The 19,558-nt window shown below is 43.4% G+C and overlaps 1 protein-coding gene across 1 annotated transcript in view; it reads left to right on the forward strand.

Annotated features, from left to right (window-relative positions):
- The first annotated feature begins 7,584 nt into the window (after window positions 1-7,584).
- The window catches only part of pparab (peroxisome proliferator-activated receptor alpha b), a 32,740-nt gene continuing 20,766 nt past the window's right edge, over window positions 7,585-19,558 (forward strand). The window contains exons 1-2 of the mRNA XM_079277281.1: window positions 7,585-7,782; window positions 18,739-18,988. Coding sequence (XP_079133407.1) covers window positions 18,781-18,988 — 208 coding nt within the window. The 5' untranslated portion in view covers window positions 7,585-7,782; window positions 18,739-18,780. The remainder of the gene's footprint in view (window positions 7,783-18,738; window positions 18,989-19,558) is intronic.

Here is a 19,558-nt window from a genome sequence, read left to right on the forward strand (position 1 = left end):
TGTCGCAGCCATACAATTTGTTTTGGACATTTCCATCTCATTAGATCATTTGCATCCCCCCCCCCCGAGCTCAAGGCATGAACCGGGTGACCCGGTCGTCACATTGTGTTCTGAACACACAGACTCCAGTCTCACCGGTGAGCTGTGCTAGAGGAGAGTGGCGTGTGTGTTTGTGTGTCAGTGAATCATAACCGCTCTCTTGCATTCATCAAGGTGTGTCGAAGCGGATTACCTGCATGAACGGGGACCTGGAATGACTTTGTTTTTAAAGACTGTCCTTTGGGGTGAGGTAGTAGGTTGTATAGTTTTAGGGTCACACCCTTCCTGTCAGATAACTGTACAACTTACTGTCTTTCCTGAAGTGGCTGTAATGTCGCCGGGCGCCGTTGTTGGATTTTTTGTTTTTGTATCTGGATCAACACTGGGATGTGTGTGTCTGCCCACTGACTGCTAAGAACATTTACAGCATTTGAGAGTGGTTGATCAGTTAGGGTTGTAGTTGCTTAATGTTGTTTTCTCAGAACTGTCACTTAAAGACTTTATGGTCAATAAAAAAAGAAAATGTCATCAGAAGTGTAATGTTTTGCTGGTTGTCTGTGTACCAAACAAACAACAAAATCATTTCTTCATCAGACACCGTATGTTGTGTTAACTTTTACATCTCTCATCTAGTTGTCGTCCTCTTTCCTTCGTCTTTTATTAAATTGTCATTGATGATCATCACAGGACTTTTGTCAAAGCTGTTTTTACTCTGTTAAGATCTGACTGCTTGTAATGTTAGTGTTTTCAAAAATGAAAGCTTCATTAAGTCACTCAAGTCATTTATGTTTGGATATGAAGTCTGTTGGGGTGTGGGTGTACCGTGTTTATACGTCACTCCACCTTAATGATGTCTGGTAAAAGTTCGTCCAACCTGTCCGACCTTTCTGATGTCCGAACAGGGTGAGGTAGTAGGTTGTGTGGTTTCAGGGTAGTGATTTTGCCCAATCAGGAGATAACTATACAACCTACTGCCTTCCCTGAAGGGCAGCAATACTTCACCACACAGACAACTGGGGGCATCGCGTTCAAAGCATCAGAAAAAAGAAAAACCTCCCAAAAAAACAACAAACCAGGTCAGCTGTCTGGCCCTGAGCCACCAGTCTGCTTCTTACCTGGAATGAGCACGGCCAATCACGGCAGCAGAGGGGACCGGCAGGTAAATACTGGTCGCTGGAGGACGTGTGATTTGTTTATTCTGCTCCGAATACTAATAAAGAATATGAAGAAGAATCAGTTTGTCTTTGGCTTTTTTTCAGTTCTTTAAATGTCTTCGACTTTGGGACTATTTGCAGTTGAACGACAGCATTGGTGCAAAATGCTTTCCAAAGTTTCCCTGTGAAGGAATGTACAGACGGTATATGTTTAAGTATTGCATGCTCTCTTCAAGTACCAAACTCAAGTCAGTCTTCAGTTGGTCCTGACCAGTTTACTGGTATGAAACATAACCCAACATTTTTATCATCGTCTGTTCAATGGTGGAAACAAAAAGAAGAAAAAAAACCTGACTCGACAACCTTCATCCTTTCCCGGGATCAGCCAGCAGCCCAGAGCAGATGGAAAGAAGAGCCGTGGCACAATCTCACCTCCAGCGCTGCAGCATGATTCATATGGCAACAGATGATGGTTACAGTACCTCTTTGGTCAACGGCACACACACACACACACACACACACACACACACAGATGGATGACGAGGTGAGTGCCAGCCGGTATCAGACGTGCCTCACTGTCTGAGACTGCAGCCCTGTGTCTCATATCACGGTCACACTTGGCGGCTGTCATTCACAGTGAGACCCCCTCGCTCGCCCCCTTCATCCTCCCTCTACAGTCGCATAACCGGTGATCAACTCTGTGTTGCAGGGAACTTCTTATTAACGTGCATTTCACTGTAAATATGCACAGACGGAATGTAACGGACGCGTTACAATTCCACTGTACATACTCGTACGGCTTCATGTCGGTCGTGCTGAGCTAATTACACCTTCACACTGTCGTCCCTCGCCAGCCACCATATTGAATAGATTTGAGCCTTGGCCCTGGTGATGGAGCAAAGTGAGCTGAATACTAAAGCCCGGTGAGACAATGGCTCTGTGTGCATCCTGCCTGTGGGGTTGCATCTCTAAAGCCCCTGCTCCATCCTTCATCTCCTCTCGCTTCACCGAAAACGTTGCAAAAAGCTTTAACGGCCACCATGGGATATTCTGACCCCCGTGAGAAAAGGAACTAATGAAAAGATCTCGAGGCTCCATCTGAAACATTTGAGTCAGAATTCAATAATATACTATTGTTTTGTCCAAAAGTTGCCAGGAATTTGACAAGAGCAACACTCACAGCGTTGCTTTTCTAAGCCTTCATATGATGTCATGGCTGTATAAATGGGAAAGTGTTATTGATCGACTGTAAGTGGATAGGATTTAAGGCTCTGTGTGGGCAGGACCCTCAAATAAACCACTGAGCAGAGTGCATTTGCTGAAATGAAGAAAAGCTAATCCGGTTTCTAAATAGAATCAACCGCATTAAATCTGTGCAACAGTGATTAAAAAAAGTATTATTCAAGTATTATTATGCTGAAATGTAGGGCAAGGAAATTCAATTTTGCGTCTGTTGCGATATTCTTTCCATTTTCATATTTCGAGTTTCTGCACATAAGCAAATCAATTTAATATAGTGACTCACCAATATAACGTCAATAACAGCAGTATTCAGGCCCCACTCACCTGTAGATGAGGCAAAAGCGCCTCCTAGTGGATGCTCATTCAACATTCTTCAAATATAATGTTTGTACCCAATATTGTAATCCTCTTTCTCCATAATGCCATTTTACTGTGTCATTTCTGCCTACTCCTAGAGCTGAAACCAACAAATATCTTTTCCAGATTGTTTTCTCGATTCGTCGTTTCAATAAAACACTAGAGAACAGTAAAAGATGGCCTTCGCAAATACCTGAAAAACCAAGGTGGTGTCGTCAAATGTCTGAATGAAATATTTAGAATTCATGAAGAAAATAGAAAATTCTGAACTTATAATCGATTGATTTTTGGTATTTATTCTTAAAAATACAGTTAATTGTTATTATGAATTAATCAACGATCAGAATAGTTGCTGGTTCATTTTCTGTCATCACCAAATGGATATATTGACTCATTGACTCATTGTAGCTCTACCGACATGCAACAGTGATTGTCTGTTCCTCATCCTGTAGGTTTCTCTGGAGAAGAGTCAGCGGACAGAGGGTGTTAAAAAGCCATGTGTGTGCCATTTATGGGTTTCTGTTGTATATCAAATAGAATAAACTGGACTTAGCTGCAAAAATGCAACTTGAATGATTTGAGCAAAAGTGTGTCTAAAAAAACTAGATCAAGACTGCATACGCTCCACCCATTTGCAGTTTCTAGGCAGCAGGTGGCAGCAGAGATCTGGCCTCAACATTGACCCACTTACTGTACTTCAGTGTGTCATCATGTAACTAATGTCAAACAAAGTACATGCTGTGTTCTTTTGATTTAACCAGTTTATGCTACACTCCTGGGTTCAATGAAACACACTAGGAATGTGCATTCACGCTTGTACCAGAGGATAATAAACACTCGATTAATCATTTGACCATTCGAAAAATCCATCTCTTGAAGGTGGACAGTGGAGCAGTGAGTCTCCCCCTAAACTGTAATTCTATGGACGGGTGCCATTGCATCACCATACATCACTTCATCAAGTTTTTACTCCATCGTCTTTTTTATTTCGGCCAGGTTCAGTAGAGGGACAGACATGTAAGCGAATGGGGCATCTGTCATGAAGTCATCTAGATCTGGAAAGCACTCTGAGTCTCCCCTTAATTTGGAAACCAGCTGTTGTCCAGACAGAATGTCTTGACCACGCTTGCCCGTTGCTGTCTACCGTGCTTCTGCCTGCTCTCTTGAGTCTTGTTGCAACGAGCCGTGGCTTCTGGGTCGAGTGTTTCTCCATGTCCTCCTCGCATGGAGAAATCACCTGCTGCCGTGGAGGAACTCCAAGAGCACTGCGTGCACTGTGACATCTGTGTGGGTGTGTGTTTCAGAGGCATCCCTTTCTACGAGAAGACAGATTCTATATTTCGTGTCGAGCTGTTCTGTGTCGCTCCATGGTAGCAGTTACAACTACTGCAGGGGTTGAATATTAATAGATTCACTCAAATACCGAAGTTATGTTATGTTTATTTTATTTGATATGGACATCACAGTAGCATTAGAATTGTAACATACATTTATGCACAAAGCCCAGATGCACTGTGTTAAGTGTGTGTAGCGAAATGCTAATTTACAACACCTGTCCACAGGAGGCTTTTTAAAGAAGTTAAAATAGAAAATAAAGAAGTTAAAATGGAAAATAAAAGAAAAAATATATCCACAAATACATACACAGATACATACACAGATACACACAGATACATACATAAAGTGCGTTTACAGAAGTGTTAGGTGTGAGAACAATGTTGTTTCTCTTTTGTGACCAGGTAGTGATGCAGTGTGATAGGTGTGAGAATATCATGGCGTGCATGTAGAGCTGAGCTGTACTGAATGGCAGATATTTTCAGATGAATCTGAAGCAGTTAAGATTTGATTCAACCTTTTTGCTCAAGTCAAGTACGGTTTTGAGGTACTTATTAGATAAGTACTGTATTACTCTGCAGATTCATATTTAAGATACAAAACATTCAGCCCATGAAATATGATCCGTTGTTGTAGAATTTTTACCCGACAGTAAAAGTCTTGAACTCAGCACGTAAGATAACAACCAATAACATGATATCTAACACTCACAGGGGGTATCTTTTCTACATCATATCGTGTATAGCTGCTTTAATAATACGAGTATTTGTATTGATAGAAATGATCTGAATACTTGCACTGCTCTACTGTATATCTTTGTTCTGATCTTTCTTCATGTTCTTGTCACATTGTTAAAGATTACTCCAGACCATGGAGCGGCTCAGTAAACTGTAAACTAATCGTGTTGGAAGACGAGATTAGATTGTTTATCAGCCACACGGCGTTGGCCGGTGGAGTTTGTCTTCGGTACAGAATGTTGCTCTCCGCAGCGGGAATGCATGAACAGACAACATCAGACAATCTTGGTCATGCATGTTTTTGGTATGTGAGGAGGGAGGAGGTCAGAGTCCTGATGGCTCAGGGAAAAGGCTGTTTTTTGATGGTTTTGGTCTTGTAGTCAAACATTACTGTGATTTACAGCATCACAATTGCAAAAGACAAAGGTGAACCTTCATGCTGGTGCTGGCTGAAATGGGCCTTGAATTCCCAGTCGGATCCTCCAGAATTTCTACTCACTTCACCAATCTGACGAGATCATTGGATCGACCTTTCTCTCTGCAGGACATCTGAAGAGTCGTCTTCATGCAGTATGTGTGTGTTTGGGAAGGAAGTAAATACCGTACAATCGTAAAAATATCAAATCCGACGTGCTTTACTTGTGTTCGAGTAGTTCTTGCTGCTGACTCACAACAATTCAGAAGGAAATATACTTTTCACTCCACTTGTTTTTGGGAAGCTCTCGGATCCAGTATCTGCTTCCAGGCCTTAGGCCGAGCAGCAGAGCGACGCCCACATTGCTTTGCCAGAGCCGTGGACAGAATGTGACGAGGGAGCTCGGACGGAGAGCTGGATGAAGAAACGAGAGAGCAGAGAGATGCAATCTGCAAACAGGGTTGCACACTCAGCATCTGGTTTGACTGGAGAAAAACAGAGCCGCTTCATTAATGGGTTGGTTTTATTGCAACAGTTTGACTGGAGACCCTCACAAGTTGGCCTGCTGTCAGTGCGGGATGCAATGTTTTCTCCAGCTGCCATGTGATTCTGCTGATGAGTGCATGGGTTTCATTGTGCTACATTAGTGGGACCATGCACTGGTCAGCATCCCAGAAACTATACCATGCCTGCCAAGGCATCTGGGAACGTCCTTTTGCTCAGATGTGAGCGAATCGTGCGGTCAACTCAAATCTTGTCAAATCGAAGTTTACATGCGTACAGGCGTGACATCACCACCAGTTAGGAAGCCAATCTTGGTCCAAAACGCAACTGACAGCAGTGTGATGTAGAAGCGTCCATTGCGCTTCATGTCCAGCCACATAGTCATCGACTGTATTTCTCAATGATAGGAAGCAGTAAATGTACCTCATTTTGTTAAGAGAACTGTCAAATGATTATTCAAAGTAAAGCATTTGATATGACTGAATAAAACATGTTTGGAGGAGATCTTTAACAAATAAAATGTATATTGATGGTTGTACATCAGCAAGGATGAGAGAAAGATCAATTTCTAGACAAAATATCACCAAACTACAACAAAAATGATCCCCAAATTCCTAGTCAGACCTAATATACGATCGTGATGCAACACTGACAGGCATTCTTCAGATCTTAAGCACATTTTGCTGAGTAACATGTCTACTGTACTTTTGCTGAGGTACAATTCTAAAGATGTTTACTTGTGATGAAGTATTTTTACAGTGTGGTAGGCCACTGCTACTTTACTTTAGTATTGTACCCTGACCTCAAGAGTTACGTATCTTTGCATTGCTGTTTGTCCATGTGTGTATCCTCCTGTACACGTGTAGTCAAGTTACTCCTGCGCTGTCTGTCTGTCATTCAGCAAAATCAATTCAGACTTTCTTTGTTTTTATTCTGCAATTTTTACAGAATTGTCCTTCTTTCTTACTCTAATGCTGAGTGTATATATTTGAAAGTCATACGAGTAATGAGTTAATTAATGTGTATCACCTCTATCCCCTCACCATACAGAGACCTTTTAAACATTTTATAAGCATCATGCAAGGTTTTTAAAACAGGAACGGATCATTTGAGCACTGAAAGTACTTTGGTCTGTAGTCTCTTTTGTGTTTTTCCATGTTTAGATGTTTTTTTTAACTTTTTGATGGATTCAAGTTTTTTTTTTTAAGTCTGTTATTTGTATTTTCGTGTACTGCTTTCGTGAATGGCTCTTTGCCAAAAAACCCAATGTCACAATGGCATTGTCCTCGCTTAAAAAAAGGTTGAATAAATAAGAGCATCCCTCTTTGCATGTATTAATTGTATGTATTCCAATTTTTTTTATGTGTATGCTTTGGGAATATGTTGCCAGAACGGCATGCACTGAATTGGGAGCAAGAGAGAGAGAGAGGGAACACTTGGGTGACCCGAGGAGGGTCGACATGAGGACGGTGTCCCGGGTATTCCTTCAGCTCAGCATCATAGTATTTGACTCTCACACTGTAATTGATTACCGGGCCTACACTATGTATTATTGTCACAATCAGTGCCTTTGTATCTCATGTTTGGGCATTGCACGGCAGGAAGGTGTGCAGAGCACGTTGAGAGGAAGAGGTTTTGTTTTTTTCTTGCCGTCACCATGGTTAGGGGGCGTCCGTCTCAAAGGAATCAGCTGCGCTCTTTCCATTCGCTAAAACTATAGGTGTGTCAGGGGGTGTGCGCCTTCTCTCCTCCAGCTGTCCGTCATGATGTCACTTCCTGCGGGTGTGAACTCATGGCTCTGCTTTGTATGGACATAGTGGAGGATTTATGACAGCGGCAGCGCTGCTGGGAGACAAACAAGGACGTTTTTTTCCGGGTCGGGGACTATTTTATTTGTTTCCCCCCTCCGCGCTCCTCTCTCGAACCCACACCGAGCGCTTCTCAACCCAGCGTGATTCCAGAGGACATGGAGGCTTCGGATTGGGCTGTTCATCGTAAGGTAGATATGCACCCTCCTGCAGCAGCTGAGAGACTTGTCTGTGAGGGAATTTAGTTCAATGCACAGAGATGGTTGCAGCCTAGAAAAGGCGCATATGTCTCCAGTTTTAGAACAAGAGCGCAACACCTGCACACAACAGGCAGCATGGAGACATTCTTCCACCACTATAGGACCATTGTTATTGTATTGAGGCAGGCTAATCTGATTTCAGTTTGCACGCCTGCGCAGCTAAAGTGGCGCTTGCTTCAATAGACAACATCTCGATTCATTAGGAAGCCACAGCGACTGTTTATTGGCTTGCTGGTGCGCCCTTATTACTGTAATAGCGGTTATTAAGAAGCTGCGGGTTGCTTATTGCTTGTCATGGAGGCTGGGCAGCATGGTGACAGTGACAATAATGTCCAAAGGTCAATTCTGTGGGTAAAGCATGTCAACGTGTGGACGTGACGCAAACGTTGTTCCTGTCAGGTCTGAAGCGCTGGAGACGCTGTGCTCCAGCTGAAGCACCTGCATGACACCTGCATGTGGCTTCTTGAGTGTAAATATTGTTTCCACGGTGTACCAAGGAGTTTGGAACGTGTTCTCTCGTTAAAAAAAACGTTTTGTTTTGATTTTGTGGACATTGTTTGCCTTTTATTTCATAGTAAACAGAAGAACCTTGACAGGAAGAGAGGGGAGACTGACAGTGAATGTCATGCAGCAAAGGTCCCCCGGCTGCACTTGAATCAGACTTCAAGGGCAGGCTTGAAATCATAGGACTTTTGGATTTCTTATGGCCAGTGGCAACCAGGAAGGCTTTCCTGTGAAGTGTTAGATGGACAAATGGGTAAAGCAGTAGTTAATGTGTAGCAGCATCTCTCCCCCCCCCCCCCCCCTGTGTGTGATCATTCATAGCTAACAGAAGTGTCACATACTTATTCACTAATGATTGCCTCTCAAAACTCGAGTTGTTCAGCGTGGGATGGAAGTTTGGCGCTCTGCACAGGCAGAAACACATCCTCATATTTAGAACACTCAGTTTGAGTGATTGTGTGAATAATGTGCAACATGCTGCAATAGAAAGAAGACAGGCTCACAGTCTGTATTTTTTTCAACACTATTGTTCTGTGAATGGGAAATGTGAGCCAAATCCTGCTTGACCTGTTCAATTCTCCTGAAGCAATATAGGAATGTCGCCTTTTTTTCCTCCCCCACAAGTAGCACTTTACTCTTTTACCACTTATTTGTTTGAGGTTAAAATACCTGAAATGGGCTGAGATAAATGTTCAAAGGGATTCCAAAGGTAAAAACCTTGCCGGTGCACCAAAAACCAACATCTCACGTTGCTTAAATCATGTTTTTGTTTTTCTGTCGTTGCTGTTATCATAATATGACATTAGGACTGACTGCATGTGGCGGCTGAAGGTAGGGATGCACCGATACCGATATCGGATATCAGGCGGATACTGACTGAAAGAGCTGGATTGGGTACCGGTCATAATGTGACTGATCGACTCTAATCAATTCAATTCAACTCAATTGTTATACTATATCATGGAATTTTAATTCCTGTTTAAGTTTTGACACATTTTTTGCTGTATTAATGTACAGATTTTCTTTTTTTACTGGTTGCTGGTGTACGATTTATAATTTAAATAACAAATAACAATTTATTATAATAATATCTATGTATTTATTTGCTATATTTTATTTCACAAAGTTAGGAAAGCAATGTTTGCGTGGAGCCTGATGCTGCCTTTAGCTGTGCTCAGGCTATACAGGAGTTTTGGGGCCGAGCGGGACCATGAAGGCCAATGAGAGAGTCGAGCCGGAGCGGTTGACGGTGTTGACATCATCATCATAATATCCCATAGTGTGTGATGCGCCGTTATTCTCAAATCTTATAGTGTGTGCTTGTTTGAGATGAGAGAGAGGAGCATCTGTGAAGATTACATGTGTGTGATGCAAACCAACTTCAAAATCGACCGATTTTACCTGTGTAGTCTGAGCTTGGGTTCACGCATTAAAAGTCACTGGTTCAATGAACTTCATTGGATAATTGCATCTTTGCTGACATGTATCCTAAAGTGACTTTGAAGGTGATCTGAAGACGGACGCTCCATTCTGCGGTCTGGTTCTTAACACACAGATTTACCACTCGGCCCTCTGTGTACCAGGCTTTTACATGGAACCCTCTCAGTTTGCTGACCCTTAAAGCCAGTCTCCGCATTGACGTGGCATTTGCCTTGGGATCAAAGGTCTTCCCTCCGAACCACCTTATCGTTCTGCTGAGTGTGACTAGAAATCCATTAGCAATCGCGTAATGTTTGACACAGCCTCAAAGCGACACTGTTGATTTGTGTTGACTCAGTAAAGCAAATTGAAAACAAAAAGTTGAGGATATTTGTTTTTTTTGTCTTCGACTGAAAACTAAATCCCTTCATAGGCAAGAGATAGGTTGCAAGATATGTAATCAAAAGCTGCATACAAACCCTGATCAAACAATAGTAGCAAATCACTTTTCATTTAGAAAGTCAGAGAAGTACGTTTAAAACCTTTTCCCGGGGTTTTCCGAACATATCGATGAAGTTCCAGCTCTGTTTTTTTTATTCTCTGCAGATTTCACTCGACACTCTGTGTAATAGGATGTGGATCGCACTTAGTCTTTCTGCAGAGTATTTATTACACTTAAAAGTAGGCATGTGGTTTTTTTTGCTCTTCTCCAAAGGTGTGGTGAGTCTTTCAGTGTTATTCATCTTCAAACTTCCCCACATAATCAGAGGGACACAAAGCTTTTAAGATACCCTTATCTCTCACACACAATGCAGGAATGTCTTAAGAACCAAACTGTCTGAACTGCCCATTCCCAAACAAGTGGTTGTGTTTCTTTAAGTAAGCCTTAAGGGAACTTTCCTGACGTTGTTTTTTTTCCGTAATTAGCATCTGTTCAACAATGCTGCGGCACTCTGACAGGTTTGTCTCCAGGAACCTGATACCTGTAATCAGCTTTTGACTGGTTGCATTCACAGCCTGGAATGACAGAGTTTAAACAAGAACAGAGTGAATGGCAGAGTTTTTCCATCTCTGCTCCCCCAACCGGACTTTCAGGTTCTGTTCTCAAAGGAACTATTGGTTGTATTTTACGAGCTGATGACAGTGTATGTATGAATTGGATGAATAGGCGCTTTGGGAAAACCAATGTCATTTTCAAGATTTGCTTATTGCAGCATCTGCTCACTTGCTGCATGTTGGAAGCCAAAAGAACACTCTGATCCCGCTAGAGCAGCAAATTGGTTTTGTTCTGTCACCGGGCCTGTGTGCTGCATGCCTCCCCACAAATAGGTAGGCTGGTTTGGCAGCCAGCAAGGGGGAACTCAGGACTCCAGTGTCATGCTGGAAAATGGAATCCGATTCACTCAGCTGTCTGAGCAGCTTCCAGCTTCATGTCATCTCAGTTTTAGGGATTTCTGCAGTCTGGCAATCCCCGCTATGTTGTTTTTTAATAATGCAGTAACTCCCTTGACACATTTTTTGGAAAGATTGTTGTGGGCAAAAATGAAGGTAGCATTGGTGAAGTTTGGAAACCACATATCCTGTGGCCTTAGTAGAGATGGATTAATCTGTGGATTATTGTTATGATCAATTGTTGACTCTATAACATTTCAGAAGATAGAGTAAAATGGCCATCGTAAGTTGCCAGATAGCAAAATACCATCTTTACATTTTCTTTCTTTTTGTCCACCCAAAAGTCCGAAACCCAAATATATTAAATGTGCTGCAGTATGAAGCTGTAGTCAGCAAAATGTATGCAATTGACTCAAATGACGCAATCATTTCAGCCACTAACTGTGTAACTGTTTTTCCCAGATTTATTCCCATCATCTAGCATCATACTAAGCATTTCAAAAGTCCTCTTAAATCAAGGCACACCATGTAAAATGTTATATATTTTGTGGCAGCACTGCGCTTAAGGTGCTCGGCCAACGTTTGCAGAGCTCCAGAGAGCTTTGTTTGCTGTCCTGATGTCCCTGCGTGAGCAGGGGATGCTGGTTTTATATTGGCAGAGCCGCAGTGGTCAGAGCAACTGGTCGAACGGTACAGACTCACTTGGACATTCCCTTCTCTTTGGCACTAGCCATGGTATACATTGTGCTGATCACATGTAATATTTTAATATTTGTATCTGAATCTGTACTGATGATGTGTAGACCACACTTACATAATATTCAAACTTGCCAAACTTGGATAAAAAGCTGAATTCATGTATAGTATCAGCGGTAAATGCTAAATTCTGCAATCCATCCAGGCCCTCAGTCCAACCCATTGCATGTCAGAACATGAGTACGCAATGGGAGGAAACTTTAATGAAGCCGATAAACCCAGATCAACGATGGTATGGATCATAAAAACAGAGAAAGTTAAGGTGACTCATAGAGACAATAAAAGCTTGTCATGGTCTTGTTAGTTTGATATGTGCTGCTTGCTGTCTTGTCATTCCCAGCTCTACATCTGTGAAGAGGGAAAAGCAGCTGAACCAGATATCGGCTGTTTCCCCACCTCTGAAATGTGCAGTTTGCATGTACTGCAGGGAGGTTTTGTAACGGTGGCCTGCTTGATCCTTGCGACTGATTTGTAATTAAGCACAGAACTGGCAGCCAGGGGCCAGCGTTTGGCCACAGAACGGAGATGTTGCTTAAGGACGGTGTTGTAAGCGATTGGTCATTTTTAGCAGCTGGCAACAATGAGGGTTGAGTCATTTGTTCAGCTGTAAATACATCTAACGCACTGGGGAAGCGCGTTAAGCTGTAGCTACACTGCAGGTCAAGGTCTCACAGCAGCTGTGTCATTTCTCCATATGACCTCACTGTTGCTGACACTAAAGTCTTATTAACAACTACCAGTATATCATGACCACCAATCCACCAACTTTCTCAGACATGGATGCAATTAGATTTACTGTAAATCATAAGTGCATCGCTCAATGCTTCACTATAACACCTTATTGCCCTTTAGTGTTTAACAGGTTATTGAAAACGAATATGTATCTAATACTGATGGCAAAAAACAAAACACGTGGCAATGATTTTTTATTTATTTTTTACTTCACAAAGTTTTTGTTCATATGGAGAATGTCAACATACATTTCCATGTGCTTGTTTAGAGTCCACTACACACCGAAACACGGGCACACGTTGCACCCGGTGACGACCTTTGAGGTGACGCGGTACAATGCACACCCTCTGCAGTGTTTTATGGTCAGCATGGTGTGCAAATATTTCATTATTATTTTGACAATGAACACGCTTTCATGGCAGAGATCAGAGTCCACTGGGGCTTATGCAACCTACTGTTTATTTCTCAACCCGATGCAGCAGCGGGGGTTTAATATGCTCACGGGCCAAAGAAAGCGCTCATCTTGAGTAACACTGGCCTCGTGAAAAAAGTCATGTCCATTTAGAAATATAGTAATTGAGAAACATGCATTATCCTCCATGAGTGGAATGGATTATTGAAAAATATGACATTTTGAGTAAAGTAGCCTCCCATTCCAAGCAGCCATTGTTTTCACCCATTTCCATGATGTGAACATCTGTCAGCAGACCCTTGCAACTTGATTGAGTTGTGTAATCATGCAGATCAAGTCTGCATGATTTTCTTGTCATATCTAGATTGCCGTTAGGAGTTAATATCGTGCAGAAGTATCAAATCAATCCGCTCTTAAACTGCATTACCTCATACCGCTAATGTAACTTGCCAAAGCCTAGTGCAGGCTTAATGTCAATGCTGATGGATTTAGCAACTCAAGCAGGTTTGCTGATAGATATTCATTATGTACACAAATGAGTGGAAACCAATGGATGGAAATAACACAGTCCAAAAATATGAATCTTTAAAGCATGCATTTAAAATCAGCTCTAAGAATGTAAAGTATGTATGACTTATACTCAGGAACTCCCCTTTGCAAACATTAGTTTGGACCCTCCCAAGTCTAAAAATGGCAGCCAAAATTAGCTGTGTGCTGTCACTGACCCTGAAATGACAAGGTTAGTGACCTGAAAGCATACCGATTGAACTGTTAGTCATCACACGGCTCGTCTGTCGCGGACTACATCTAAAGTCCAATGTCAATCGCTTCCACCTGTACTTTGGCCAATCTCCATAACGATAAGAGGGAGCCGGCCAGCATATCAGCCCCTGAGTGATAAGGGTTCAGTTGACTGTTTACACTGTGGGCACGGTCCAGACTGAGCTCGTAGAGTGAACTCTTCAAACAAATGGACAGGCGGAGCTGGCGGGTCAGCCCCATCACCCCATGCTCATGCTCTTAGACCACCGTTATGCCCACTAGAGCCCTCTTCTGACAGGCCTGCTAGCACTCAGACCACAGGATGGGTGGATTAAACATTAACATGTGGTCTGCTCTGCTCTCTCTCACACACTGAATGGTCATACAAACTCATGGGAAGAGCTGGATGTCATATTGTCAGGGACCAAAGTTGCATGGAAGACAAGGAAGGTAGGGCAGTAGTGTTTTTACTTCCTGAAGTTGTTATTAGGTTTCCATATTCTATATAGTCTTTGACAAAACACATTTTATAGACTGGTAGCCAGACTGCAGACAAATAGTACGTGAAGAACTTATCTCTCCTCTGTTGACGCTCGGTGCCAATGGTATGTTCCCCTGTACTTGGAAGGACTACAATGTTTCCTTCAGTAACGCTTTTTTCTCCACGCCTTGGCGAGACAAGCCCATACACACCTCTAATGTGCTGGTCCGCTGCCAGCTTTGTCTGTGTTTTCTTATCATCGCACCCTTTCCTGTTTGTTGTCCTCACCGATGATGGATCCGCAAAGCATGGAGCTTTAATGGAAACGCTGGAGTCAACAGCTAGTCATGGAGGTGCCACAGGATCGGATTACATGAAGTGCACTACTTCTTGAGTGACGGATATCACCACTGAGACTGTCAGCTCAACGGTGCAAGTGATTTACACATTATTTTCGCGACGAGCTCAGACTGCTGTGTTGACTAACTTGATTTCTGTTCTAAGAGTTTTCCAAGTCGGTGGAGTAAGAGGCTGTCTACATGCCTGGGTCTCTTTCATCCGCGTGTTTATTCGCCTCAGCCGGAGCTTACGAGCAGCTTCATGGCCTGTCTGTCTATATGGGTCTTCACTGCGATGGATGAGCGTAACATGGGGGGCTGGGTGAACATGCTAAGCAAACCATCGGACAGTATGGATTACTTGTGCTCCACTCGTACATCCGGCCCTGTGATCACTGGGACAGACATGTAGGTCTGTAATGGGATTTATTGATTTCGATGAAGGGAGGTTGAATTCCAGTGGTAGTAGCCGTCTTCACATGCCTGCTGCCCGCCGTCTGCCGCTGATTTCAAAGTCTGTGCATCGGCATTGGTTGGTGGTCTTTTGTCAGTGTAACCCCCCTCCGCCCCTTTCGGACCCTAACTCCAACCCTAACCCACACACACACATGTGGCCTTCCTCATCTTCCTCAGTGTGTCCAGTGCCCTCAGCAGGCTTGGGTGAGTGAGCACAAGCGAGGTCTTGACCTAAAAGACAAAGGCTCGCTGTTACCGTAGGAACCGCTGTTTCTCTCTCTGTCTCTCTGTGCCTCACTTGCTAAACTCTGTCTTGCTCGTCGCTGATAAAGACCCTGTAATGGGGCATAACTGACATTCCTCTCCACCCCACCATGTCTCTCTCTGTCTCAGTCCTCAAGGCCTCTGCAGTCTGCAGCTAAGCAGCTTTAGTATGTGTTGTTGTATGTTGATGGCAACACAAGGTTTATTTTGGTCGACTTCATAGCTGCTGGAAGTTGGTCATGAGTTCAGAAAAGGACTTGTGTCGCGTATGTCGTTTGAACTGAAAGTTATGCATACAAAAAAAAAAGATGTATCTCATTTTACCACTAGCTAATCATTTCTCCAGGTTAATGGGGTGCAATCTCAATGGAGAGCATGAAGGTTTGTCAAGCTGTAGCCAAGAAGCTTCTTTATTTTCCCCTCGAAGCGATACTATGATGAGACGGTGCTGAGTGAAGTGAGTGTATGAAACAGGATGTCCTCTTAAGGAAGACCTGAGGGTCAGGAGCTAGAGGCTGAATGCTAAAGAGGTTTGCTTTATCCTAGCACAGCCAACACTGCCTCCATTCAGAATTCCAAGTGTATTGAAGAGTGAGTAGCTCAGTAAAGCGGCCCGCTCACATGCCAGGTTTCTTTTCTGTGAAGTAAGAATCTTCAGCTCCTGTTAAACTGTTCGACTCAGTTTAGTTCCTGTGGGCTGTGGTTCTTGACGTTAAAACTTGATTCATTGCATTGCTTTCTGGACCCTGTATTAAAGCTGAAAATGTTGACTGTTGCCATGTTTATCGCTTGCTGTATTGTGTTTCCTAAAACATTGGGATGCCGTGTTTCCAAAATTCATAACCTCCATGTGGCATAACAGGCATGTTACCATGAAGTTCCCTTTTTAATAAGCAAAAGTAAAAATGTCCTGTGACATTTGTGTTCAGTGCAGGACCAGTCTTTTTTCCCATCTCTGCCCAAAATCAGCTTTGGATTAGACAATGTGCTCTGAAGATTGACTTACTTCTCATCGATATCCATCCATAGGTTACCATATGATTGGACATAGAGTCGGGTGTTCATTTTGTGCTGTTGTTGTTATTTGTTAAAGTTTCAGTTATGTTACTGATCTGCTTTAGTCACGCTCGTCCCCTACAAGCCTGGAAGCAGTCGGGACCTTCCCATGGTTCTTCCAGTTTTCCCTCCTATTTGAAGTTTTCAAATTTTCAAGGACAAATTACTTTTGTTGTTATTAAATGCGCTTTATACGAGATTGGGAGAATCTCTGTTGCCTCTCAGCGGTCCTCAACATGGTGACGGTTGAGTCGACAGCCCGTAGCTATGGGTGCTAACAGCGCTAACAGTGCAAACAATGGCAAAAGTGCTAAAAGAAGTTATAGAGTTTACCTGAGGGGGAACCTAGGGTGGATGCTATTCTTCTGCGACGACTCTATGAGCGCAGTGCAGAGGCGGTGAACTAGCCAGTGGAGCACGTTCACATGCACAAACATGCACTAAAAGACTTGCATGGCGAGTCTGGCGATACCAACAAAGCAAGAGGAAGCTCCGATTGACACACACAGGGAGAGTGATCGTTCTCTGCTCAGATACATTACTCCACGAAATCTTTACACAGCAAATAGTTTGCTGCTATGTTAATGCTCTGAATCCCGTATTGCACCTTTAACAGCCACTTCAAACATAGAATCACGTTTACTTCATTTAGTTTGTTTGCCTTCTACACTCAGGGCGGGAGAATGCAAATTGCTCCTTCAATGGAACACCGATAATGTCTGTCATTAGACCTTTAAAATAGACTCACAGAGAGCACTGGGGGCAGGAACGTTTTAAGCATGCGACAAACAGCCTGCAGTAAATTTTACTGTACAGGGGTGAGATAAGGGATACATCCAAGGGATCAACTGAAGGCTGCCAGTAGTAAAGGTGTGAAAGGGCTGAGAACAAGCAGCAGCAGCTGCTGTGTTGTGGCCGTATAGCTACCTCTCAACCGCACCACCCACTTCCGACCTCGCACCGCCCCCTCGTTTTGATGTTCTTAGCGGGGCCTGATGGAAAGAGCTTACTGAAGATTGACCCAGTTTACATGCGGATGTATGAAGTTCTAGTGTAAGGTCCTTTCCTGCTGCTCGTCTTATAAAGCTTAACTAACAAGCTCCTCCCACTTTCCACTGTGCAATTCAGCAAAATCTCACCCGTCTACTGTTCAAGACACTGTCATGTCTCTTCCAGCCAACCCCAGACCTATAACAGCCCGACCTGAACCAGCCGAGTGACCTACATGCCTCCCACATGTCCCCGTGCTTCACTCTCTGTCCTCTGTCTTCCTCTTCCTGCCCCGCGATGAGATTTACAAGGATACGGTTACTGTATTTGGAGTGAATAGCTCATGAGCGGAGGGGCCTGTGTTATGTCATACGATACGCCGTGTCCTTCATTCCCTTGCTGACCCGTTATAGCGACATGCAACTTCTGCTAGTGTGGATGGCCGCACGCTTTCATCAGCACTATTCGTTAGGTCTAAGTGTATTATGCTTTATGTTTGCAGTGCGTAATTATGCGCACTGAAAAAAAAAGCCATATTTCCCTGTGGTGTTGATGGTAATAATGATGTCATCCTTTTTTTAGCCATGCTTTATGGCTGGCAATGGTCAGTTGGTCCACCATTTTTATCCAGACTGAAATATCTCAGCAGCTATCAGAATTGCCACAAACCGGACATTCATGATGCCCAGAGGATGGATCATGACAGCTATGGTGATCCTCTATCTTATCTTCCAGAGCCACCAGCAAAAATGTTCACTTGTCAAGTAAAATATCTCCAACTAATCGATCGATTGGCAAGCAATTTGGTCGAAACCTTCATGGTTCCCAGATGATCCTATAATGACTGCGTAGATCCCTCTACTTTTCCTTTAGTGCCACAATGAGGTTGTCATTTGTAGTAACACTTGCATGACATTTTTGTGCAGACATTCATGTGCCCCTGAGGATGAATTGTAATCCCTTTGGTGATCCCCTGACTTTGCACCATCATCAGACCAACATTTTTATTTGTAAATAACTGAAACTTTGACATAAACTTTGGGTTATGAGTACTTCCAATTTAATGACATACACTTTCTATTCATCACGACTAAACAAATGTTCGCGTGCTAACACACTAAACTATAATGGTGCACGTAGTATGTGCTGAACATAGCGTTAGCGTTGTCATTGTTACACATGTTAGCAAGCCTAGAAATTCAGGCAGAGGTGATCTTAGAAATGAGTTATCAGCGTGTCTTCCTCTGTCTGCAGCTTTGTGTTTTCGACATCACCTCTTTGACCTCTTGGTCTTTATTCCCCCCCCCCCCGTCCTCTCTCTCCAGTCTGATGAGTGAAGGTGCCGGCAGCCCGCTCCCTGCACCGCGATGGTCGACATGGAGAGCCACTACCATCCCCCTTCACCCCTGGAGGACTCGGTGCTGGGCAGCCCCCTGTGCGACGATGATGACTTCATGGGCGGCATGGAGGAACTCCAGGACATCTCCCAGTCCATCAACGATGACGCTCTCAGCTCTTTTGATGTCCCCGAATACCAGTCCTCCAGCAATGGCTCGGAAGGGTCCACTGTTCTAGGTGAAGTCTCATTATCACTGAATTCAAATGATCCATGTAGGTTATTGATAATCTAGTGAAATAATAAGGTGGGGTTTGCTCCCATTTCCGTTTCAAAGTGTCCCCGGCAACTCAGTGTAATCTCCTTGCCATTGTTGCTGTTGTCAGAGCATGGGTTCCTCAGTTTAACACCTAATCCCTTATTTACGCCAACTGGATGTACCGAGAGGACACTTTGGCTAATTTAACCTCTCGCCTTGAACGACAACAAATCTTCTCTACAATCCTTTAACAGCACTTTGTTTACTCAGGTTGTCTGATCTACTGTGTCTTGATGCATTTTTTTGCCAATTTACTTCCATATTTCTCTCTCATTTCTCCTCCTCTTTACTATTTATATTTTTTCCATATTTCCCTGATTTGCCTCTCTTTCCTCCAGCCCTCCTCCTCGCCCCATGTCCAATGAGGAATTCACACATTCCTTCGCCACCATGCACCACCTCTCCGGAAACATCCATCCTGCCACTGTGTTACCATCTTGTTGTGGAATATTTCTGTGAATTATCGGGAGAAGAGTGTTAAAGTGTTAAC

Source organism: Melanostigma gelatinosum (genome assembly GCF_949748355.1).
Source record: "Melanostigma gelatinosum genome assembly, chromosome: 1".
In the NCBI taxonomy this organism is placed as follows: Eukaryota; Metazoa; Chordata; class Actinopteri; order Perciformes; family Zoarcidae; genus Melanostigma; species Melanostigma gelatinosum.